Genomic DNA, 20,300 nt, shown 5'->3' with positions numbered 1-20,300 from the left:
TTTGGGCTGGGCGTTGATGAGTCAGTGAGTGAGTGAGTCAGTCAGTCAGTCAGGACATCTTCCTTTATATACATATATAGATTATAAAGAATTGTTATACTATATGTGTGAAAAATGTAAGTGTGAAAATAAAAATATATTCTATACACATATATAATGCACATTATGAACGTATTGCACATATAAAAAGTAAATAAAACTAATCTTTGTACTATTTATAAAACCTTTAAAATAGTTTTTATCTTTTGGTAATTATAATGTTTAGTGTTCATCATTTGATGAACACTCATCATTCAGTTCATCACTTTCCGAATTAAACTACTCAGTAATTCTAAACTCCCCATTCTCAATTCTAAATTCTAAATTCTAAATTCTAAATTCTAAATTCTAAATTCTAAATTCTCAATTCTAAATTCTCAATTCTCAATTCTCAATTCTCAATTCTAATTATAAATATTTATTATTTGTTTTAGAAATATCAGTATCCGTTATTCAAACTTGATTTTCTATTCCCTCTATCCTTTAATAAAGTTTTTGACAAAGTTAACGAGATGTTCAAGTTATTCATTAAAGTTTAATTAATAACTTGAACATCTCGTTAAACGCTGGAATTAATAATTAAATGAGTGATTGAAAAGAACGATCGCGCATTTGGCGTTCTCACTTTGTTTGTCGCGATCGCGAACGATCGCGATCAAGGGAGCGAGCAAATTTTGTTTTGAAATACGTATGAATTTAACATCGAGAGTGCGAACAAGCTCGAATGTCGGAATATAATATCATTTTTCGTTGAAGAACAGGCATGTAATTCGTTCGTTCACGTACTTAATTCGTCACGTAAATGTTTCAAATTTATTTGTACGTGTGCTTCGGATCTTTATTCCATAACCTCTACTTTTGCATAGAGTTGTATTTGTATTAAACGTACAGTGTATTATACTTCGCTATAAAATATAAAATGTAACTTTATTAAATAACTTTAAGAAAATTAACGTTAAATTGTATCGTTTTTTTTTTAAATTTCTTCTTTATAAAAATTTCTTCGCAATCATTCTCACAGCGCGATGATCGAGCATACCATAAAAGACGATAAACCTTCGCCGCCAAGATACTTAAAAGTTATAAAACATTATCTGTTAATAAAGTTTTTGACAAAGTTTTTCAACATTTGCTGAAATTCTATTTATATTTTTGATACGCTAAAGTTTAACATCTTTGTATTTAATTCACTATTATCATAATTAAAGTTTGAGATCAAGATATATTTTTTTAAATTCCATTTACAAGCCAAGAACGATTTTTTTAATTGTATGGATGATTACAAATAATTTCATTACAACAGAATTTTTTAAATTATTTCAATGTTATATTTTATTTTTTAATCTACATTTAAATCTCTTCGTAGCTATCGCTTTATATTGACACGGCAAAAATTACGAATGTTTAATTTGAAAATAATTGTATTAAAAAACAGTGTTTTTGAATTCGAAATAAAGACTAATCTTTTTGGATAGTTATTAATATAATGTATTATTTTATAAATAGCTTTTTCTGTATGTTAATTTTTCGAGAATATATATGTTTTAATTTCAAAACAATGCATGTTTTACGATAGCTTATAATACAATAAAAAATATAAATTAACGATAAAGTAAGCCACTTACTTTTGTAAGATGTTGTAATTATTTCATCATATGTCTTATATTTTATGTAAGAGATAGCTCCAAAAGAGATTTCGTGATCTCGTGTCAATGCAAAACACGTTATAATGTAGAACGATCACATTTCCTATTTGTTTTATACATTAAATTATTTTGTACATTAAAATTTTTTGTGGAATTTGACGATTACAAAATCCATCAAATTGATTAAACGTTATATTAAATGTTTTTATTCCTTTCAACATAGGGGAGACCGGGGCTAAACAGTCTGGTTTTTTTTGGTGCCGATTTTTATCAACAAAATAAATAATTTTAGTTAAATGTGATATACCACTGTAAAGAGTGAACCTTTAGCTACAAAATTTATTAAGGAAATTTTTATCTACGTCGCTTTGTTTAACCGGTATAGAGCAAAAACGACAACGGTGGAAAAATTGAAATCTCAAAAATGCCGGGGCTAATCGGTCCCCCCCCCGGGGCTAATCGGTCACACTGCATTTTCAATACATATACGTACATCTAATCCTGAAAAATAATAGGATACATTTTAATAATTGTTTTTTAAGAGAAAAATATAAAAATTTATTTAAAATTTTTATACGAAACATTATTAAAAAATAATTGTTTTACCTATTCCATAAAATAATTTAGGCACGTAAATACAGAGGTTAACCAAATCGTAAACTCCCCAACGGCACGTCACATTGTCAACGCGGGCAACCACGGGGAACACGCGTGACGGCGTTCCGGTGCCATAGGATCAGCGCGGACCCTCGAGCAACCTAACCAAGCCGCGTTTCTCGCGGGGGAGCGATAAATAGCGACAGGGGGGTTAGAAAAGCTCGCGGTGGAGTGCGACCATTTTACCAACTCGACGGCGTCCTCGCGCCGATTCCTCGACGCGCCGACGACGACGACGACGACGACGGCCACGACCACCACGACGACGACGGCCACGACCACCACGACGACAACGGCCACGACCACGACGACGACGACGACGACGATGACCACCACCGACACCACCACCACTACAACGGCGGCGACAATGACGCCGAGACGATGCGGCGAACGCTGGACGATGCGGTCGCACGCGCGACTGTCACTGACACAACGACCAACAACGACAATTTACCGCGGTCGGGAGTCGGGACGATCTACCGCGCGCGCGGCATGTCAACTCTCGCACGGAAATCGCAGGATCTCAGAGCCGTGCCGTGCCTCGCCGTACCTCGCCAACGTGCCGTGAGCGCGAGCGATCTCGAAAACAACGGTCCGCCATCTTTTCGGTCGGCCAAAACACCCGTTTTGCGACGATACGTGCGTACCATTTCCCTCTTACACAAACTGACGCACGTGCAAGGGTGCTTGTAGACTGATTAGCCCCAAACACAAGTTTCAGGTTTGATCGCCCATGAAATATTAGACATCAACGATAATGAAAAAACTACACTGGATTCGTGTTCAGCATGCATTACTCTTTATAATCACGTACCTCGAGATTTGGAGAGCAAATATTATTGCAGATATTACAAAATTTCCACGCGCAGAAAATTTCACTTTCACCTTCCGAAAACACGTTTGCCCTCGTAAAAATCATAACACGGCAGATAACCTGCCGAAACTCCGTTGGTCACATGGGAACCATAAGCAGCGTTTACAATGTTAATAGCGAGTTCGCACAATATACAGGTTCCGAGATATTTGATTAGACGTATTTACCCCGTAGACTTTTTAGCCCCGGTCTCCCCTACATTTCAGCAACTACAGTCAGTTCAATCAATCTTTTTATGGTAAGACAAACACAGAATAATATGGTTTTGTATTATAGAACTTTGCATAATGAAGTTATATTTTATTATAGTAATTACATATATAGTAGGACATAGAAAACAATGAGGTAACTAATTTTTTATAAGAAGTTATTGTTGTAAAAATTAAATGTCTTCGCTAAAAGATTAAAGAGTTCTTTGCTTCACTTTGAGAATAAAGGTCCGTATTTCCATCGGTTTCAAGAGGACTCTGATTACATTGTCATTAACTTCCACAGTTTGTCTGCTTTCTTCCTCATTCTGGATAATGTCATTCGTCTCTGGCTCCCATTTCATACGTTTATTTTCGCTTAATAGCTGATTAGCGCCTAACGTAGTCTCTTCGATCGATTCAATAGTGAACGTCGAGAATAGGTCCTATTGAAGTGAGATAAGAGAATTTGTAAGTCTTAAATATTTTTATTACATAGACAACTTCAAATTAACCATCATCAAATTTGTGTAACATATTGGCTCTAATTGTAAGAAAATAATTAAAAACTTATTTATAAATTTAAAAACTCACCTGAATGTTAAATTCAACTGGTTGAGACAACTTCTGCGCCTCACCGACTTCAAAGAGATGCTCCAGTCTCAATAGAACTGTGTCATCTCTCCACGGCTCTAAGGTAAGAATGTGCACGTTTAGCGGTAATGCTTTTTTAAGACCAGAAGGCTGCAACATAAAAATGTTAATTAATAAAAACCAGGTCAAAATCATATTTACTTAAAAAACAACTTATAATGAATATATAACTATAATGAATATAACAAATTTTATTAGATTATTTAAAGTCGAGTTTAAAGTAAAAACGTAGTAAAAAAAAACTCTAAATAATCCGTAAAAATGTGGTTTTCACACACTAATTGCAAATAATGTTGTATTTTCCATGGCCAAATAGAGATTAAGTGTTATACGTACGAAATTGTTTAGTACACCATGTACATCCTCGAGATTATTCGAGGAGTTAACGGGGGTGCCTAAGATCCAGGGATGCAGAGCCAACTTAAGCGCCAATTCCTTCTCCTTCAATACAAATTCATCCACGCCCTTCACTTTACCTCCATAGAGATGATGCCTGCCTCTCGCTACCAAACCTTCACCGAAGGCAGTTTCATTCAATGCCTCACCTACACCAAACGCGTCGTCCTTTAGAAGCCTTCGATGAAGCTAGAAGCAATTTTATTTATTATATACATATTGTTATTTTACTCCAACATATCTTAAAATGTTTATTACAGTAAAAGTAATTTACAATATTTTACAAAGTAAAATACATAGCACAAAGTAAATTCATAACTGATACTGTCTTCTTTAACAATAAATTTGCATTAAAATCTTTTAATTTATAAAATTAACTTTGTAAGTACAAAATTACGCTTAAAGAATGAACAGTCTGAATACAGATGTTAAATTCACTTTATAGAATTTAAAATTTGTGCAGTTTACTTTAGATATAGCTTTATATTTGAATTTTTAATTTTAAATTTTATATACAGATTTTATTTATAGATTTACATCAGTTTTGTCTTGAATATTTTATTATGTTAAAAAAAATCATATATATATTTTTATCACTTAAATTTTATCAGAGAAAGCATGCTTAATAAAAATAATTGTAAAGATTTAATTATATTATTAATCAAATTTGTATTTCTACCATCAATTCAATGTCACCGTCTTCCAAACTGCTTCCACCCTGAGCACGATCGACGAGGACATTTAGTTTCAATTGGTTCTTTTTATCCTTGAGCGCGATTTTACTGGTCACTGGATAATAATTTCCAGATATCGGTTCATACAATTCGACGTCCCACGTTGGTCGATAATTTCTCACACGCTTTAACATCTCTCTTCCATTGCTATCCGTGTAAAACGTTTTGTCTGTTTGTAGATTGCTTGAGTACCTCGTGACTATTTCTCTACCAATCTTATCCCTAAAATAAAGCAGTTTATAATCATTATTTAATCAATTTTTTCTTATTTATTCAGACTTTATAAGTCTTATTTATAATTTTCCGAGAAGTTTATATAGAAATATTATATGTATATATAAAATATAAATTTATAATAAAAATTTAATATCATAGGTATTATGTGTATATAAAAAATAATAATATTATTAATATATTATTAAAATACATGTAAAATTTTATGAAATTAGAAAAAAGAGAATTTTACGTTAAATTTTAGAGATCTCAGAGGTTCTTATTGCATAGATAAGAATTAAGTATTGCGACAATAGAAGCTGATAGTACTTGACAGGTATCGGTCCAACGAGCCAATCGAGTTCGATATATTCTTCTTCTGGATAAATTCGAACCACTTGACTAACCCATTCGTTTATTGTCTGATGGAGTTCTTCTACAACAGGACCTATAAAAAAGTGAATTTTAGTATGCATTTATGATATGTCCTTTGAAATAAAGCTGGCTTAATGGATTCTATAGACCTTTGTATATTTTATATGATCCGATGTACGCAAAATTCCTGGCCGATGTTTCTTTAGGTCTGAAGATATAAGCGCCAGATGATCTATTAGCGAAGATCTTGTTATTACCCTCTGCTCCTGTGTAGTATTGGAAAGATTGTACGACGCTCATGTCCTGGTTATTCCAACGTATTGCTAAGTTGCCGTTGGTATTGACGGATATATTATACAGCTAAAAATTACAAAACAAATTCATTTATTATTTTCGAGATTATTCAATTAATACTTACTTTATTCTTTTAAGACTAATTTTGTAACGTTATAAAGAAGAATTGTGGAACTGACTGTCTATATATAGAACTATGTATATATAGATTGTCTATAAATAAGAAAATTATCTATGAAGTTTGAATTCTGATTGTGTGTTATAAAATATTTTATCCATGTATCAATGATAATTTCATTAATAGGAAATTAATGTATTCTTAGAATATATTTTAAATATGTTATTACATAACAATTAATTAATTAGTTTCTTTGACTTACAGTGAGAAAAGATGATATTTTAACAGTCTACATTAAATTTTAACTTCCAATGATTTATATTACACATTTGTATAGATCTATTTACCTCATTACTTATAAATATGTCTGATTGAGGTTGATCAACTACATTTTCTTGCGTCTTTTTGGTGACAATATAAACCCGAATACCGAGAGGAGGGATATTTGAAGCGCGAAAGACGACTTCATTTGTCGCGCTGCTCTTTCTTCCTGGGATTTTCTGTACTGCTTCGGGAATCGGTACTATTTGCGCGGTTGGGTACACTCCTTTAACCCCCCAAAAGTAGGTACATATATCGTGAACATTTTTGTAAAATTATTATAAACTAGTAAAAATACGTGTAGGTACTTTACATATTTATATTTTTAATTAATATATATATTCTATATATTTTTTAAACACAATGTAATAATTTTAATTGATATGTAGAAATAATATTACTTAATATATCTATTTTATGTAAAACAGTATTATCACATTTCGTAATTATGATATATATATATATATATATATATATATATATATATACGAATTATGATATATAAAAATGCTTGTGATTTTTAAATCTATACATTTGTATTGTATATTATTTTAGAGAATATATTTTAAAGAAATGTACATACCATCAATCACTGAGTGAACAACATAAGAATTTCCTTGAACGGGGATGCGAACATAGGTGGAAACAGGCCTGCTTAGAGGGTTGTATACTACAACCGCAAATACGTCATTTTTCTCAGAAAACGCACACGAGCTAATATTTAATTCCAAACACGTAAAGATTTTAAAGGTCTCCGACGTACTATTTGCCGTTCCTCCCCATTTTCTGTTTTACGAACATCAGCAAAAAAACATTTTTTTAAATTTTATAAAATATTATATAGTGAATCTGTGTAATATTTGTGTATAGAAACGCGTATTATATAATTATTTTATATTTTTATTTTATATTTTGACATTAAAAATTAAAATTAAAATTAAAGTAAGTTTTGGTAGAGAATACATACCCTATGGCTTTCGAGATTATTTCTCCGGCGTTATTCATACTCTCATATAATATACGAGAATAATCTTCCGCGACTTTTTGTTTCTCAGTGCCGGTAATAGCATCGTGATGCTGCATCACTCCCATTGCTTCCCGGAAGTGTTCCAAAGGTTCGTCGTAATTCTTTAAATTTGTCAAGGTAACGAGTTGTTTGCTTGCCTAAAAACAAACAGTTATGCCTTGAAAATATGACTCGCACTTAAATAGATTACAGTTTGAGTACGAATTAACTTATCTTTGACTATCTTACTTGCAACAAGTTATTTCCTTCGCGCTCAAAGTATTTCGAGGTTGGTCTGGACGAGAAATAGCCGGTCCAGAAAGCGTGAGGATCGCTCGAATACGGGAAGAAATCATCGCTCTTGGTGGGCCATTGAAGATTTAAATCGTTCAGGGCCTTCAAGTAGCACGAGGGTGTCGAATAAATTACATTTACTGTAGAACCATTGCGTTCATTTGTATATCTAAAAAAATTATAAAAGAAGTTTTAGTGCCAAATAATATAAGATATATTTTAAGATACTTTGGAATAATTATTCTATTAAAACTCAATAATAATTTAGAACTCACAAGACCAAATTAATTTATGAATTATTAAAAGTATATTATAATAAATAAAATTACAATTAAGATTATAATATAAAAATGTATTAAGTGCAAAACCTTATCCTATTTTTAATTCTCATAAGTTTTGCTAAACTTTAGTTATTAATATTATGGGATCTATATGATACCATCAAAACAAACTTAATTAAAATTTAAAAATTAATAAAAGAAAACTTTTATAATTATATACTGCTTTATGTGTTAATTCTATTTTTTTAATATTAATTATATCAACATGTATGTGTTTTTATGTTAAAATGTTGAAAAGACATCCCATAATATTTGTTAAGAAGTTAAAATTAAATATTGAAGCTTTATGAAAAAAGTGGGCGAAAAGATTTTTCGTATCTCACCTGTTACACAACTGATTTTTTAAGTCTAGAAAAACTTCTGGGTTCTCTACCAGTTTTATGCATTTCAATATTATTTATAATTATTTTGCTCTTCTTTAATTATTATTGTTTATAACTGCTAGCTTGTAAATCTTTATATTATATTAAAAATGAAGAAAATGACAAAATCGTCGTAGATGTCGACATCGTATAATGTCACATTATTTTTTATTTTTTGCATTTTTTATTTAATACAATTTATTATGCTTTAAAGAAAGAATGCTAATTTAAATTTTTACACAAATACTCTATGTCATACTATATTTTGTTCCATTTTCATTTTTTATTTTCTCTTTCTATTCATTGAATTTCAAGGGAAATATTAGACATTTTAATATAAAAAAAATTAATTTTTTCTTATTTGCCTCATATTATAAATAGGATATTATAAATCTATATTTATTCTATATTTAATTATATGGATATAATCCAAACTTAATAAAATTTAAGGTCAGTGAATGAGTCAAATGATCTCAAAAGTCGAATTTGTCAGAAAGATTTGTTAAAGTTAGACTTACTTGATTAGCTTGTCTAAGTTACCGAACACCATATCAGCCTGTTGATAATGAAAATCCTCTCCCATGGTGATAATAATGTGATTAGTTTTGTAGGTAAGTGCTTGAATCTTCGCATATCTCACGAACAGGTCCACCTGCCAATCGCGCATAATTTTTACTTACCGTGACATGAAGACGGCATTTCATCGCTCGCGATGTTGTAAAAACCATTTCCGCCCTTCATTTCTTTCTGCCTACTAGCGATGTCGTCCTTTGCGAAGCAAACAATATTGCTTTTTTTTTTTGCAAGCTCGTAAGCGTCGGACATATTTCGAAAAGCGTGAATTATAAAATTTAAATTTTCGCCGTTTAATACCTTATCAGCTTGTCCAGATTCGTGAAGTACATTTCCGCGTGCTGATAAGTGAAATCTCCTCCCATCGTCATTATGACGTGATTTGTGCGGAAATAACTACGTTGCGTAACCGCGTATCTCAGAAAATCATCGATCTGGCACAGAAACACATCGCGTAGATTATGATTCTCGCACAAAACGAATATGTCCTAAACTATTTGAGCAATTTGACCGTTAGTTAATAATTACGAGTTTTCAGAATTTATTATTATGCTTTAATAAGATATGTTATCTTTTACGAATGTTATCTTTTGCTAATAAGAAAATCTCACTAAACCAAAAATTTTGATTTTTATTTAAACTTTTATATATAGTTAAATCTTCCAAATAAATTTGAAAATTTATAGTTACTGTCAAAATTTTTAGAATCGATATTATTTCTATCAGACTAAGAAAAAAGTATCCCCTTTATATTAAATATATAGTACCTATATAGATAAATATAATTTTTCTCAGCCTTTCTATCGTTTAAGTTGTTTTATTAAATTCAAAATTTCCAGATGATAGAGATTTTCTATTAAATATTTATATTACTTTTGGTGATTGTATTACTTTTTTCTATTAATAATTTTATTATCTTGTTAATAATAATTAGAAATAAATTAATTGGCACAAAGCGTCGCATAAGCCCTATTCGTTAATTTACGCTTGAGACGACCTCGTTAGTTTATCGTTAGGGACCTCTAATGTCAATAACTACCACATTCCGCGAGTTATTACATTACATACCCTACTGTCGATGTTGTAGTCGGGGCTATCGGGATCATCGACCATTGGTTCGTCAGCGCATAAAACGTCGAAGCAAAATCCTGGTGGTGGACTGTAAGTGTTGAACATCGCGGCTGTGAACAAGTTCGCTCGCTTGCCTGAAAATAATATTAAATATGTATAATTTTATCCATTGTGCAATATATATATATCTCTTTTATCTATAAGAAAATCCAATTTATAAATATATGCAAGATTTAGAATTGATTTCTTTCCTTAGCAAAAACGTCAAAAGAAAAGTCATTATTTATTAAAACTTTTTAATTTTTGCTGAGAACTTTGTAAGATTCAAATAAAATTTTTATTAAAGTATATTCCTCGTGCAATATATAAATAATATTCTATTGTCATATTTACTAATTATTAGCAATATTATGAATTTACGTTAATTATCTAAGAAATATTGATAACTCAACGATTTTACAGAAGAAAAACTTAATTCTTAGAAAAATTATTAGAAAAATTGTTGTAAATGTATACAGTTAGATATACATGTGTTATATGTAATGTGCATATTGTATCTTTTTTTCTTCTGTAATTATAGTAATTACTAATTACATTAGTTTACAAATTTTTATTCTGTTTTTGTTCAATCAATAAATATAATAAATTTTTAAAAATATAGGTTTACACAACATACATTTAAAGGAAAAAAATATCCATTACATCTTACTCAATTTTTTTTCAAAAAAGTATAAAATAAGTGTCATTAAAGAATAAATTGAAATACAAGTATTTTAATTTAATATTTTAATTCAATATTCAAAACATCTTAGCTATATTGACAATACAAATGAATTATATGACTATATAAAGAAAGCAACGAAGGCTTATATCAGTTACGGAGGCTCGTTATCAAGGATAGTGAGACGAAAACATAATGAATGATTATTGCTAGTTTCTTCTAAGAAAAATAGACCCAACACATTTGTGATATCTCTTTTAAATTATAAATACAGTTATTGCAAATATTTATTCTTTAACTTTTATACTGTTATTTCTTTTCTTAAAATTTTGGCACTTATTATTTATTGTAAAACTTTGAATTACGATAGAGGCATATTTAGATGTGTAGGAATTTTTTGGTTGTTAATTCATATTCAGAGTAATAAAAACAACATAATAGGAAACAGTTTTTGATCATGAGCAAAAATGCTGTAAATTAGTGTTATTAGTCCTCGCCTTTATCAAAGATACTTTTTTACCTAAATTTGGACTGCTCTTCCAAATAAATTCCATCTCTTTGTCTTGTAATCTCTTATTCTTATCTTGATAATCAAGACGACCAAATAGCATTCCATCGAATCCCATTTGCGCGAATAAAGAAGCCTGTTCTCTGGAATGGCCGAATGGGTCTATTTGCCATCCAATGCGCGGTCTGGCACAGCTTCCGAACGTGTCGTCGAGTCGCCTACAGATCAAATATCAGTAACATATAAATTATGATTTTAGATAAGAACTTATACAAAATGTGTCTAGAAGACAAAATGCTGTATTATATTCACATATGTGATATAGATTTAATTAAGCCAACATTCGTAAAAATAAATATATTTTTTCGAGAATATTTATAGAAAAGTATTTAAATTACATCTCGTGTTTTATACATACGCGAAATCATCAGATACATGTAGACGAGAGTGAGAAAAGTTTCATAAATTAATCAATAGTACTCAGTTTTGAGGTTTTTCTCACTCTGATGTGTCTACCATATCAAACACATATATGTATGTACCTGAATCCCCATGTGAATTGATCCACTAATGAATGATAGTGAGTACAAGCTTCGTCGTTCATGCTCCATGCTCCTCCGATAATTTCCAATCGCCCTTCGGCGATTAAAGTTCTGACGTCAGCACGTACCAAGTCATTTTGTCGTAACCACCATTTCCAGAGGAAAGCGGTCTCCACGTAAATAAATCTGCGGAAGTAATTGAATAATATAAAATTTATGCTGTATATAACATATGTTTGAGTAATGTAAAATTTATTGGTTGAAATTCTTTTTAACAGTAGAATTGATAAGATTATTACAAAGTATTAACGTTACACTTATCATAAAGTAATATTATCTGTATGTTATATATCTACTTATCTATGATAATGTGCTTTGAATGTATTCGTGCGAATCTTTATCGCATGCTTATGTCAGAGACGTTATACTTGAGATAATCACCTTCTAGTTGGGTCAGCTAACAGTGCTTTAATAACACTGTCAAGAATGTACTGCACACCGGCCTTTTGGATTGTAGAACGACCTCAATGAATAAAAAATTTTCATTACAAATTTATAAGATAATGAAATATAGAAATGTGAATTTATAGTAATAAAATATCATATAATAATAAAAAATAGAGAAAAATAATCTTATTCTCAGCAGAAGAATGTTACAATTGTGTAATAATAATATAATTTTATAAAGTCTGTAAGAAGCATTTAAGGAGCTTTTAAGCTTTTATATTATAGATATTATATTATATTATATATATATATATATATATATATATATATATATATATATATATATATATATAAGAAAATAATAAACGTAACAGAAAATAATGCGTGCGGTTATGAATATTAATTAAAATATAATAATGTGTGCAAAATGCATTTTTTCTTTGGGAAAAATAAATACATGCAGTTAAAACTGACTTATTTATTTGTCCTAGAGTTCTCACATAAATTTTATGATTTCATCACGTGCTCTCTTTCGAAAGCATAGATAAAGATTATTTTTTCTGTCATTCATATTTGAATTATTAGTTTTATTATTTATTCTCTCACATGATTAGTTTTACTGTTGACTTACTTCCAAAGTAATACTGATCCACGGTCTTCAACCAACCGACATCGTCATGAGTATGCGGGACCATATGAATGTTAAGTTTATTCGGATGCACGGCATGGCATGCCTAAAATTAATAAAGCATGTACCACATCTATTCTACTTATTTTGTAATTAGTTATCGGGTTTTAAAATACGTATTATATGAATTAAATTAATTTACATTGAAAACGCAATTTTGATTATTGCGCGGAAGCAGATATTTGTGAACGAAAAATTGACACGAATCTGTAAGGACGTTCTCCGGAAAATCTATTTTCTCTAGATTTTCTTGAAACTGCAATGTGAATATACGTTAATTTAGGTGTGCTTTATGCGTGGTATAAATTTCAGTACCTCTTGCGGTATTAAAAATCGAGATACTGAGCTCCAAAGTTTCAACTTTTAACATGGGATTCCGATTCCTATTGTAAAACAGACATTATAATAAATTGTGAAAAAAGTTTTCTCTAAATGTTTTTGAAAAACTAATATATGATGCTCCATAAAAATAGAAATAATATGCGATAAGTGTCAATACCCTTGCGGTACTCGTTTTCGAGAAATACTTGTGTAATGTACGCGATTTGATGAATTTTTCGCTCGGTTCAGAGTGACAGAAGAGGAGAGACGTCAGTTACTTGGCGACGCCGCATGAGTTCTCACACCCCTGTTGAGCTGCCCCCCTCATTATAATTGGTTCTTACACTTAGATCCGGAGAAGAACCAAAGGTAAGAACCAATCATATTAAAGAATCACTGACCGCTCACTCAACAGTTGTGTTTCCTGAATGCGGCCATTATATGTAATATTTTGTATATAAACATCTTTTTAAGCACGAATACAAGTTGAGCACGACTGGAGCCGGAGAAAGTCCTTACGATTTGCATCGCATTCCTAATTACTCCAATTAGCAATTAATTTACGTACCTCATGGCACTTAGTAGGTGCTGCGTCTGGTGTGGTTCGTGGTATTCGCGCTGCATCGCCGGGAGCGAGAAACTGCGCGAATACCAGCGACAGAAGAAGAAGCAGAAATTCGTATCGCAACATAGCGTTGCTTCTTCTGACGTGCAACGTATGACCAATGAGATAATTGAAGCTGCTGCCCTATACTTATACCGTTGACGGACTTGGTGCCAGTGTGATAGCTTGCCACAGCAGATAAAAGACGATATAGACCGATGATGGTCGCGAATGCAATAGCGTAGGCGATAATTTAATTCAAAAATTCTTCGATTCAAAATACTTTAAAAGCATTCAATATAATAATATAATAATTTTAAAAAATATTAACATGAAAAATATATTTATTGGGCTGTTCTTCCAAAAACGTCCGTGCTCCGATTTAGGTGAAACTTTTGTGAATAGGTTCCTTTTAGATAAAAAAAGACATATACCAAAAAGATTTTTGCGACTCCAAAGTTTAGCAACTTTTTTAACATTTTTAACTTGCTGCCTCCGCGCATACATTTTCCACGCGAAACGAGGTGCCACATAGGTTTACAACTTTCCACGCGTGGAAAGCCCACGCATGTATTTTGAAGGCACACTATGTGTCTAGTTTAACAATAGTGGAGCCCCCCGCAGGGGGGCGGAACCTACTGCCTCCACGCATACACTTTCCACGCGAAACGAAGTGTCACTAGGTGCCACTTTTCAATATCCTAACTATTCTCTGCTATAACAAATTATTTCTGTTACAGATATTAAATATTTTTACACAATGCAACTTTTTATACGAAGCGACGAAAGAAGAAAAAATGGGTTTTTAACTTTTCACGCGAACCGAGGTTCACCCCCCCTGCTTGCGGGGGAGGGGCGGTAGCTCCTCCCTCGCCTACTGTACTGTTTCTCTTCTCTCTCTCTCTCTCTCTCTCTCTCACTCTCACTGCTAATTCTGTGTATATTATTATACTATGTGATAGATTATATAAATTGATATCTCGAAAACTATGCATCGTAGTTTACAACGTTTCTGATTTTCTGAAGTTTCGCCAATGATGTTTATGTTATGACTTTGACGGGTATGACTTTATGGTTGTTTACATTACTTGAGAGCTGTTTTGGTTTGTTTCGCGAAAATGTATGCGCGGAGGCAGCAAGTTAAAAATGTTAAAAAAGTTGCTAAACTTTGGAGTCGCAAAAAATTCTTTTGGTATATGTCTTTTTTATCTAAAAGGAACCTATTCACAAAGTTTCATCTAAATCGGAGCACGGACGTTTTCGGAAGTTTCGCCATTTATTATATTATTGTTCAAAATTTTTCCTAAAAATAGTAGATATCACAAAATCGTGCTAACTAAAATAAAATTGACATAAACTATGTAATACTTTTATTATCATGCTTTGATATTAAAAATATTATATCTGATAAAGTATGATATTGTTCTGTAATCTGATTGTAAAGTCGAATATCTCAAGAAAAATATGTAACATGTTGGGATGTTTTTCATCAAGAAATTCTTGATGTGAACAGATAACAGACACAAGAAGATTCAATTTTAATATGGCAAGAGTTGTAATCCTTAAGAAATTATTGTATATATTGACGTGAACTAACATGAATGTTAATAAAAGAAATTATAAGCATTCTGCTATATTAAGAATAAAAATAAGTTATCTTACTATAATGCCAAAAAAATTATAAAAAATAATTACAAGCTTTTTATTACCTATATTAAAAATTTACAATATACCAAAGAGCTTGTAATCTATATTTTTTTATAAAATTATTTACATTAGTTTAAAAGTGAAAATTGGAATATGGTATTCAAATTGAAATATAATATATATATTCACTGTATAAACTCTAAAACTTACCAAATAATTATAAACTATTAATTAATTATAATAAGCAGCTCGCGTATAGCCAGCTCGCGTATATCCAGTTTATCTTACTGCTACCGTGTATACACTTGGCACAAGTTACGTAACTCTTCTAGAGACCATTTCGTTCAAAGTCGAATGGTAAGATATTCTCTCTTGAACAGTTATATGAAACGTAAATATTGTAGTACTTACATTTTACATAACTGTTTTTTTATGTGTATTATTGTCATATTATCATTATATTGTAATTAGAGTTTCTGAGAACGGATATCTTCTGTAGGACAAATATATTTCGTCAACATTTCTCTGTCATTAAAACAATCTAAAGTGGCAATATTCATGATTATATATATAATACATTAATATAAATATTAATATTAACATTTATTTATAAGGACTTATAAATAAATCTTAATTTTATAAATTCTTGTTTTAATCTTCTATTTTGTATCCTCGATGTAAAATAGTATATATAAAATCTTTATATAAAAGAATACTAATTTCTTTCTTAACTTTTTTTATGTCTATATATTTGTATCACATTGTTTTTTAAGAAAATTAGAGAATATGAACTAATAAATATGTTATGTGTTAAATTTTTCGACAATTTGAGATAAAGGAAGATTATCATCAAGATTGAAAAGACGAAGTTGAGTTTTTAAATAATAGTTTTAAATTTATAAAAATTTAAAAATACTTATAAATAAATCTTAATTTTATAAATTCTTGTTTTAATCTTCTATTTTGTATCCTCGATGTAAAATAGTATATATAAAATCTTTATATAAAAGAATACTAATTTCTTTCTTAACTTTTTTTATGTCTATATATTTGTATCACATTGTTTTTTAAGAAAATTAGAGAATATGAACTAATAAATATGTTATGTGTTAAATTTTTCGACAATTTGAGATAAAGGAAGATTATCATCAAGATTGAAAAGACGAAGTTGAGTTTTTAAATAATAGTTTTAAATTTATAAAAATTTAAAAATACTTTTTTCTTCTTTCACGTTCTGTATATAATACAAACAATATAAATAATATTTAATACTTAAATGTAATTGTTGTTATTGATTACATTAATAATACTGACATAGCAAAAATGTTGATCAATGTAGGGGAAGCCCGGGCAAAACAAACGCCCTAGGCAAAGCGGATAGGCTTTTTTTTGCTATCTATAGCGCATCTATATTAGATAGCGCTACGAGTTCTAGCAGGAAGAAAGAGCGACCGGTCGCCGATACCGTGGCAGTGCGAAAGAACATGTGATGTCCAAGTTCGCGCCAAGTATGTAGGTTCTTTGGGCAAATCGGATGGGGGCAAAGCGGATGAATCATATCTTCTTCACCCGGTATTTATAGTCAGATTTTATATTTAAGACTGTCTTAAGTACAATCTTAAGATGTCATAAACCAATCACAGAGCATATATATGCGAAGTGTGCGAGTATTTCCTCAAGCATAATCGTATAATAATAAAGCAATAAACAATCAATAAATATATCAATAAACAAGTGCCACCAAGATGAAATATTATGCCATAATCAGTTTTAGCCCATCCATTTTAAGGTAACAAATCTACGAGATGTAATATTTTAATAGTATAATTTTTATTGTAATTTCACACGTACCGAGATACATTTTCTCTATATTTGATTAATCGTAGATTCGTTACCTCAATAAAAAAAATTCTATAACTCACCAACTCAATGCGCAATGGGCGGAGTTATTCGGCCATGTAGCTACGATGATACTGTAACATACAAACATAAAATTAAAATTAAAGAAGTGCTCAAAATGATCAAAATTTCAAAAGATAATTCTTAGGCGCCTCTAATTCGTCTTTTAATAAAATATTTAGCAATACAATTATCTATTTACCGAAAAAGATCTTTACAAGAGTAAAATTTTAGATAATTTCTCTTTCTCTAATTAATTTTTTACTTATCGAGTTAAAATAATCTGAATAAATGGAAAAGAATTATTATGCAAATAAGAGATGACTCACCCCAAGTTGCTCCGCCGGGGCCCGATGTCTCTCTCAGACCTCCTCCTTCTCTCAGGGTGTCAGGCATCCTCCTCCTTCTTCTCCTTCTCCTCCTCCTCTCACTGCACAAGACACTCGCGAAAAGCACTCGCAGATAATAAACTAAAATCGCGCGCGGACTAATTATCATCAGTAAGAGACTTTCGCGCGATACTGTACGGCACTCCCGTTTAAAAAGTCCATGAGAAGAATATTCCGTATACCGTAATATTCTTCAACCCTGGGTTTCGTAAAGCGCATATATGCGCGCATTTTCTATAGTAAACGTTACGTATGCTATAGATAAATGCGCGCATATGCGCTTTACGGAAATGAGCAAATCGACTTTGAAAAAGTTCTTTAGTCCGATTACTTGAACGGCACTTCCGAAACAAACGCGACGAACCGGCTGCGGTTCGTTTATTCAATTAAATCGGCGGACGAGGGTGCGTTAGCTTCCCCGTCTTTGAATTTTTACCCAAGTAGAACAAGAATTTTGCTTAGGAACATCCTTGGGGTACTGAGCCTTCCCACCTCGCCAAGGTCGTACCCATGGAAAGGAAGTACTTTACTGGTGTAATATATCGTATATCGTACCAATTTATTCCGCGTTCATCACCGCGTTACGTTAAAATAGCGACGAAATAATGTTCGAAGATATATGTCGGCAACTTGGCGCGATACTACGCGAGTCAAGCAATCAATGATACGTGTTATTAAAATTAAATATCGCACGCGTATAGTACGTGTCGAATTCGTAAATCTCGCGAAAGTAAAACTGCATTATTTATTTGTACAACGAAGAATCGTGACTGCCGACCGCTAACTTACGCGACGCAAAATATACGAAATTATGAAGCATTCACGGACGGGCAATGTATCCACGGCGTTCTGAATAACACACTCGAATCACTCGATAAATCCATAATATCACTCAGCCCTTTTTTTCTCTACGGAGAGGATCGGAGATAAATCACACGATAATTTCGGCACAGCGTTCAAAGCACGACACGAGATAAATGAATTACGTTCGAATCCAACATATTACGGGACGAGCGATTATCGCCCGCGAATATCACACAACGAATTAAGTCACTCACAATTGTGATCTATACTCACAATTACTTCCGCCTCGACGTTTCCGCCTCGAGCGAGCGCGACACATTCATTAATTCCGACAAACACTTGATACACCTGTACATTATTGAGCACGTACGGCGCGTACTCGCGTAGTCGATTATTTCCGCGGCTCGCGGAACGAGGAGCAGGAGTGCCAATCGTAGAAACGAACGCGTACCGAATAACACAGTACGGAGCACAAACACTTTCTACCTGTGCGAGAACTGCGAGATTCATCGGGTAAATGATAGCTGAGTAACTTCCGCGGGTAACGGTCCTCCGAGCGTTGACGGAAACGAGTGGCAAAGCCGCTCAGCGGCAAAAACAATCGGCCGCGCAGTGACTTTGAACGTACGTTGTTTCTAAGTTCAACGGTCGCGCCTAGTATGGCGTCTGGTATCCCGCGGCGCCGCGCCGGCGGCTCGGAGCGGCCGAACGTGATTGGCCGGATCCGGGGGCTCGACTCGCGAGCCAATCGCGTTCGACGTCTCACTCGTCTGTGCGGCGGCAGCGGTGCGCACTGCGGGCTAGCGACGCAAGTAAATACGTGACACGTTCAACGGTCGGTGCGAGACGTCGCTCGCGTAATTCTTTTCTCGTGAACGGAAAGAAATCCGGTTGCAGAGTGTTGTAAAGTGAAGGTACGCCGAATATTCCGTTCCTTCTTGTGTCGAGTGCAACGAGTGGGATGCCGTCGCTGGACAGCGTACATATCAACCTCCCAGCTGTGATTTGGCGGGTCTCCTGCAGTGCTCCGTGATCGGTGAGTAAATTTTACGTGAGAAATAAATGTTTCGGAGCGCGATACATCCGAATCTTAATAGAACCGTTGTCACCCGCGTGTCACAGTGAAACGATAATCTCGAAATTTGCGTCTCTTGCGTTCGTTTCGATTTCTACTCCGAATAAGTGAAGACGCTGTAATAGTTTAATGAATAGCTTGAACATCTCGTTAAACGCGGGAATTAATAATTAATTGAGTGATTGAAAAGAACGATCGCGCGTTTGGCGTTCTCACTTTGTTTGTCGCGATCGCGAACGATCGCGATACAAGGGAGCGAGCTAATTTTGTTTTGAAATGCGTATGAATTTAACATCGAGAGTGCGAACAAGCTCGAATGTGGGAATATAATTTCGTTTTTTGTTGAAGAACAGGCATGTTATTCGCTCGTTCACGTAATTCGTCACGTAAATGTTTCAAATTTATTTGTACGTGTGCTTCGGATCTTTATTCCATAACCTCTATATACTTTTGCATAGAGTTGCATTTGTATTAAACGTACAGTGTATACTTCGCTATG

At 32.5% G+C, this 20,300-nt stretch overlaps 1 protein-coding gene across 2 annotated transcripts; it reads right to left on the bottom strand.

Moving 5' to 3' along the window:
- Positions 1 to 3,495: 3,495 nt before the first annotated feature.
- On the bottom strand, positions 3,496 to 17,590 carry LOC139776179 (lysosomal alpha-mannosidase-like). 2 transcript variants are annotated; one of them, XM_071712694.1, is made up of 18 exons: positions 17,557 to 17,590; positions 13,952 to 14,172; positions 13,006 to 13,108; positions 12,369 to 12,450; positions 11,928 to 12,113; positions 11,398 to 11,603; positions 10,154 to 10,290; positions 9,031 to 9,164; positions 7,765 to 7,978; positions 7,477 to 7,673; positions 7,093 to 7,295; positions 6,536 to 6,735; positions 5,926 to 6,136; positions 5,732 to 5,849; positions 5,134 to 5,410; positions 4,395 to 4,643; positions 3,999 to 4,148; positions 3,496 to 3,850 (listed from the first exon to the last, which is right to left on the bottom strand). In XM_071712694.1, the coding sequence occupies exons 2-18, from the start codon at positions 14,072 to 14,074 to the stop codon at positions 3,620 to 3,622; spliced, it is 3,021 nt and encodes a 1,006-aa protein (XP_071568795.1). In that variant the 5' UTR covers positions 14,075 to 14,172; positions 17,557 to 17,590; the 3' UTR covers positions 3,496 to 3,619. The 2 variants fall into 2 exon arrangements, with proteins under 2 accessions (XP_071568795.1, XP_071568794.1); XM_071712693.1 differs by lacking the exon at positions 9,031 to 9,164 and adding an exon at positions 9,386 to 9,519 and having other exon boundaries at positions 17,557 to 17,587.
- Positions 17,591 to 20,300: the final 2,710 nt, after the last annotated feature.

The sequence above is a fragment of the Temnothorax nylanderi genome, unplaced genomic scaffold (assembly GCF_030848795.1).
Source record: "Temnothorax nylanderi isolate EJ_2023f unplaced genomic scaffold, tnyl_v1.0 TNYL_tig0114_pilon, whole genome shotgun sequence".
NCBI lineage: Eukaryota > Metazoa > Arthropoda > Insecta > Hymenoptera > Formicidae > Temnothorax > Temnothorax nylanderi.
Note: the sequence above shows the minus strand (reverse complement) of the source record. Positions and strands in the feature narration are given on the sequence as shown.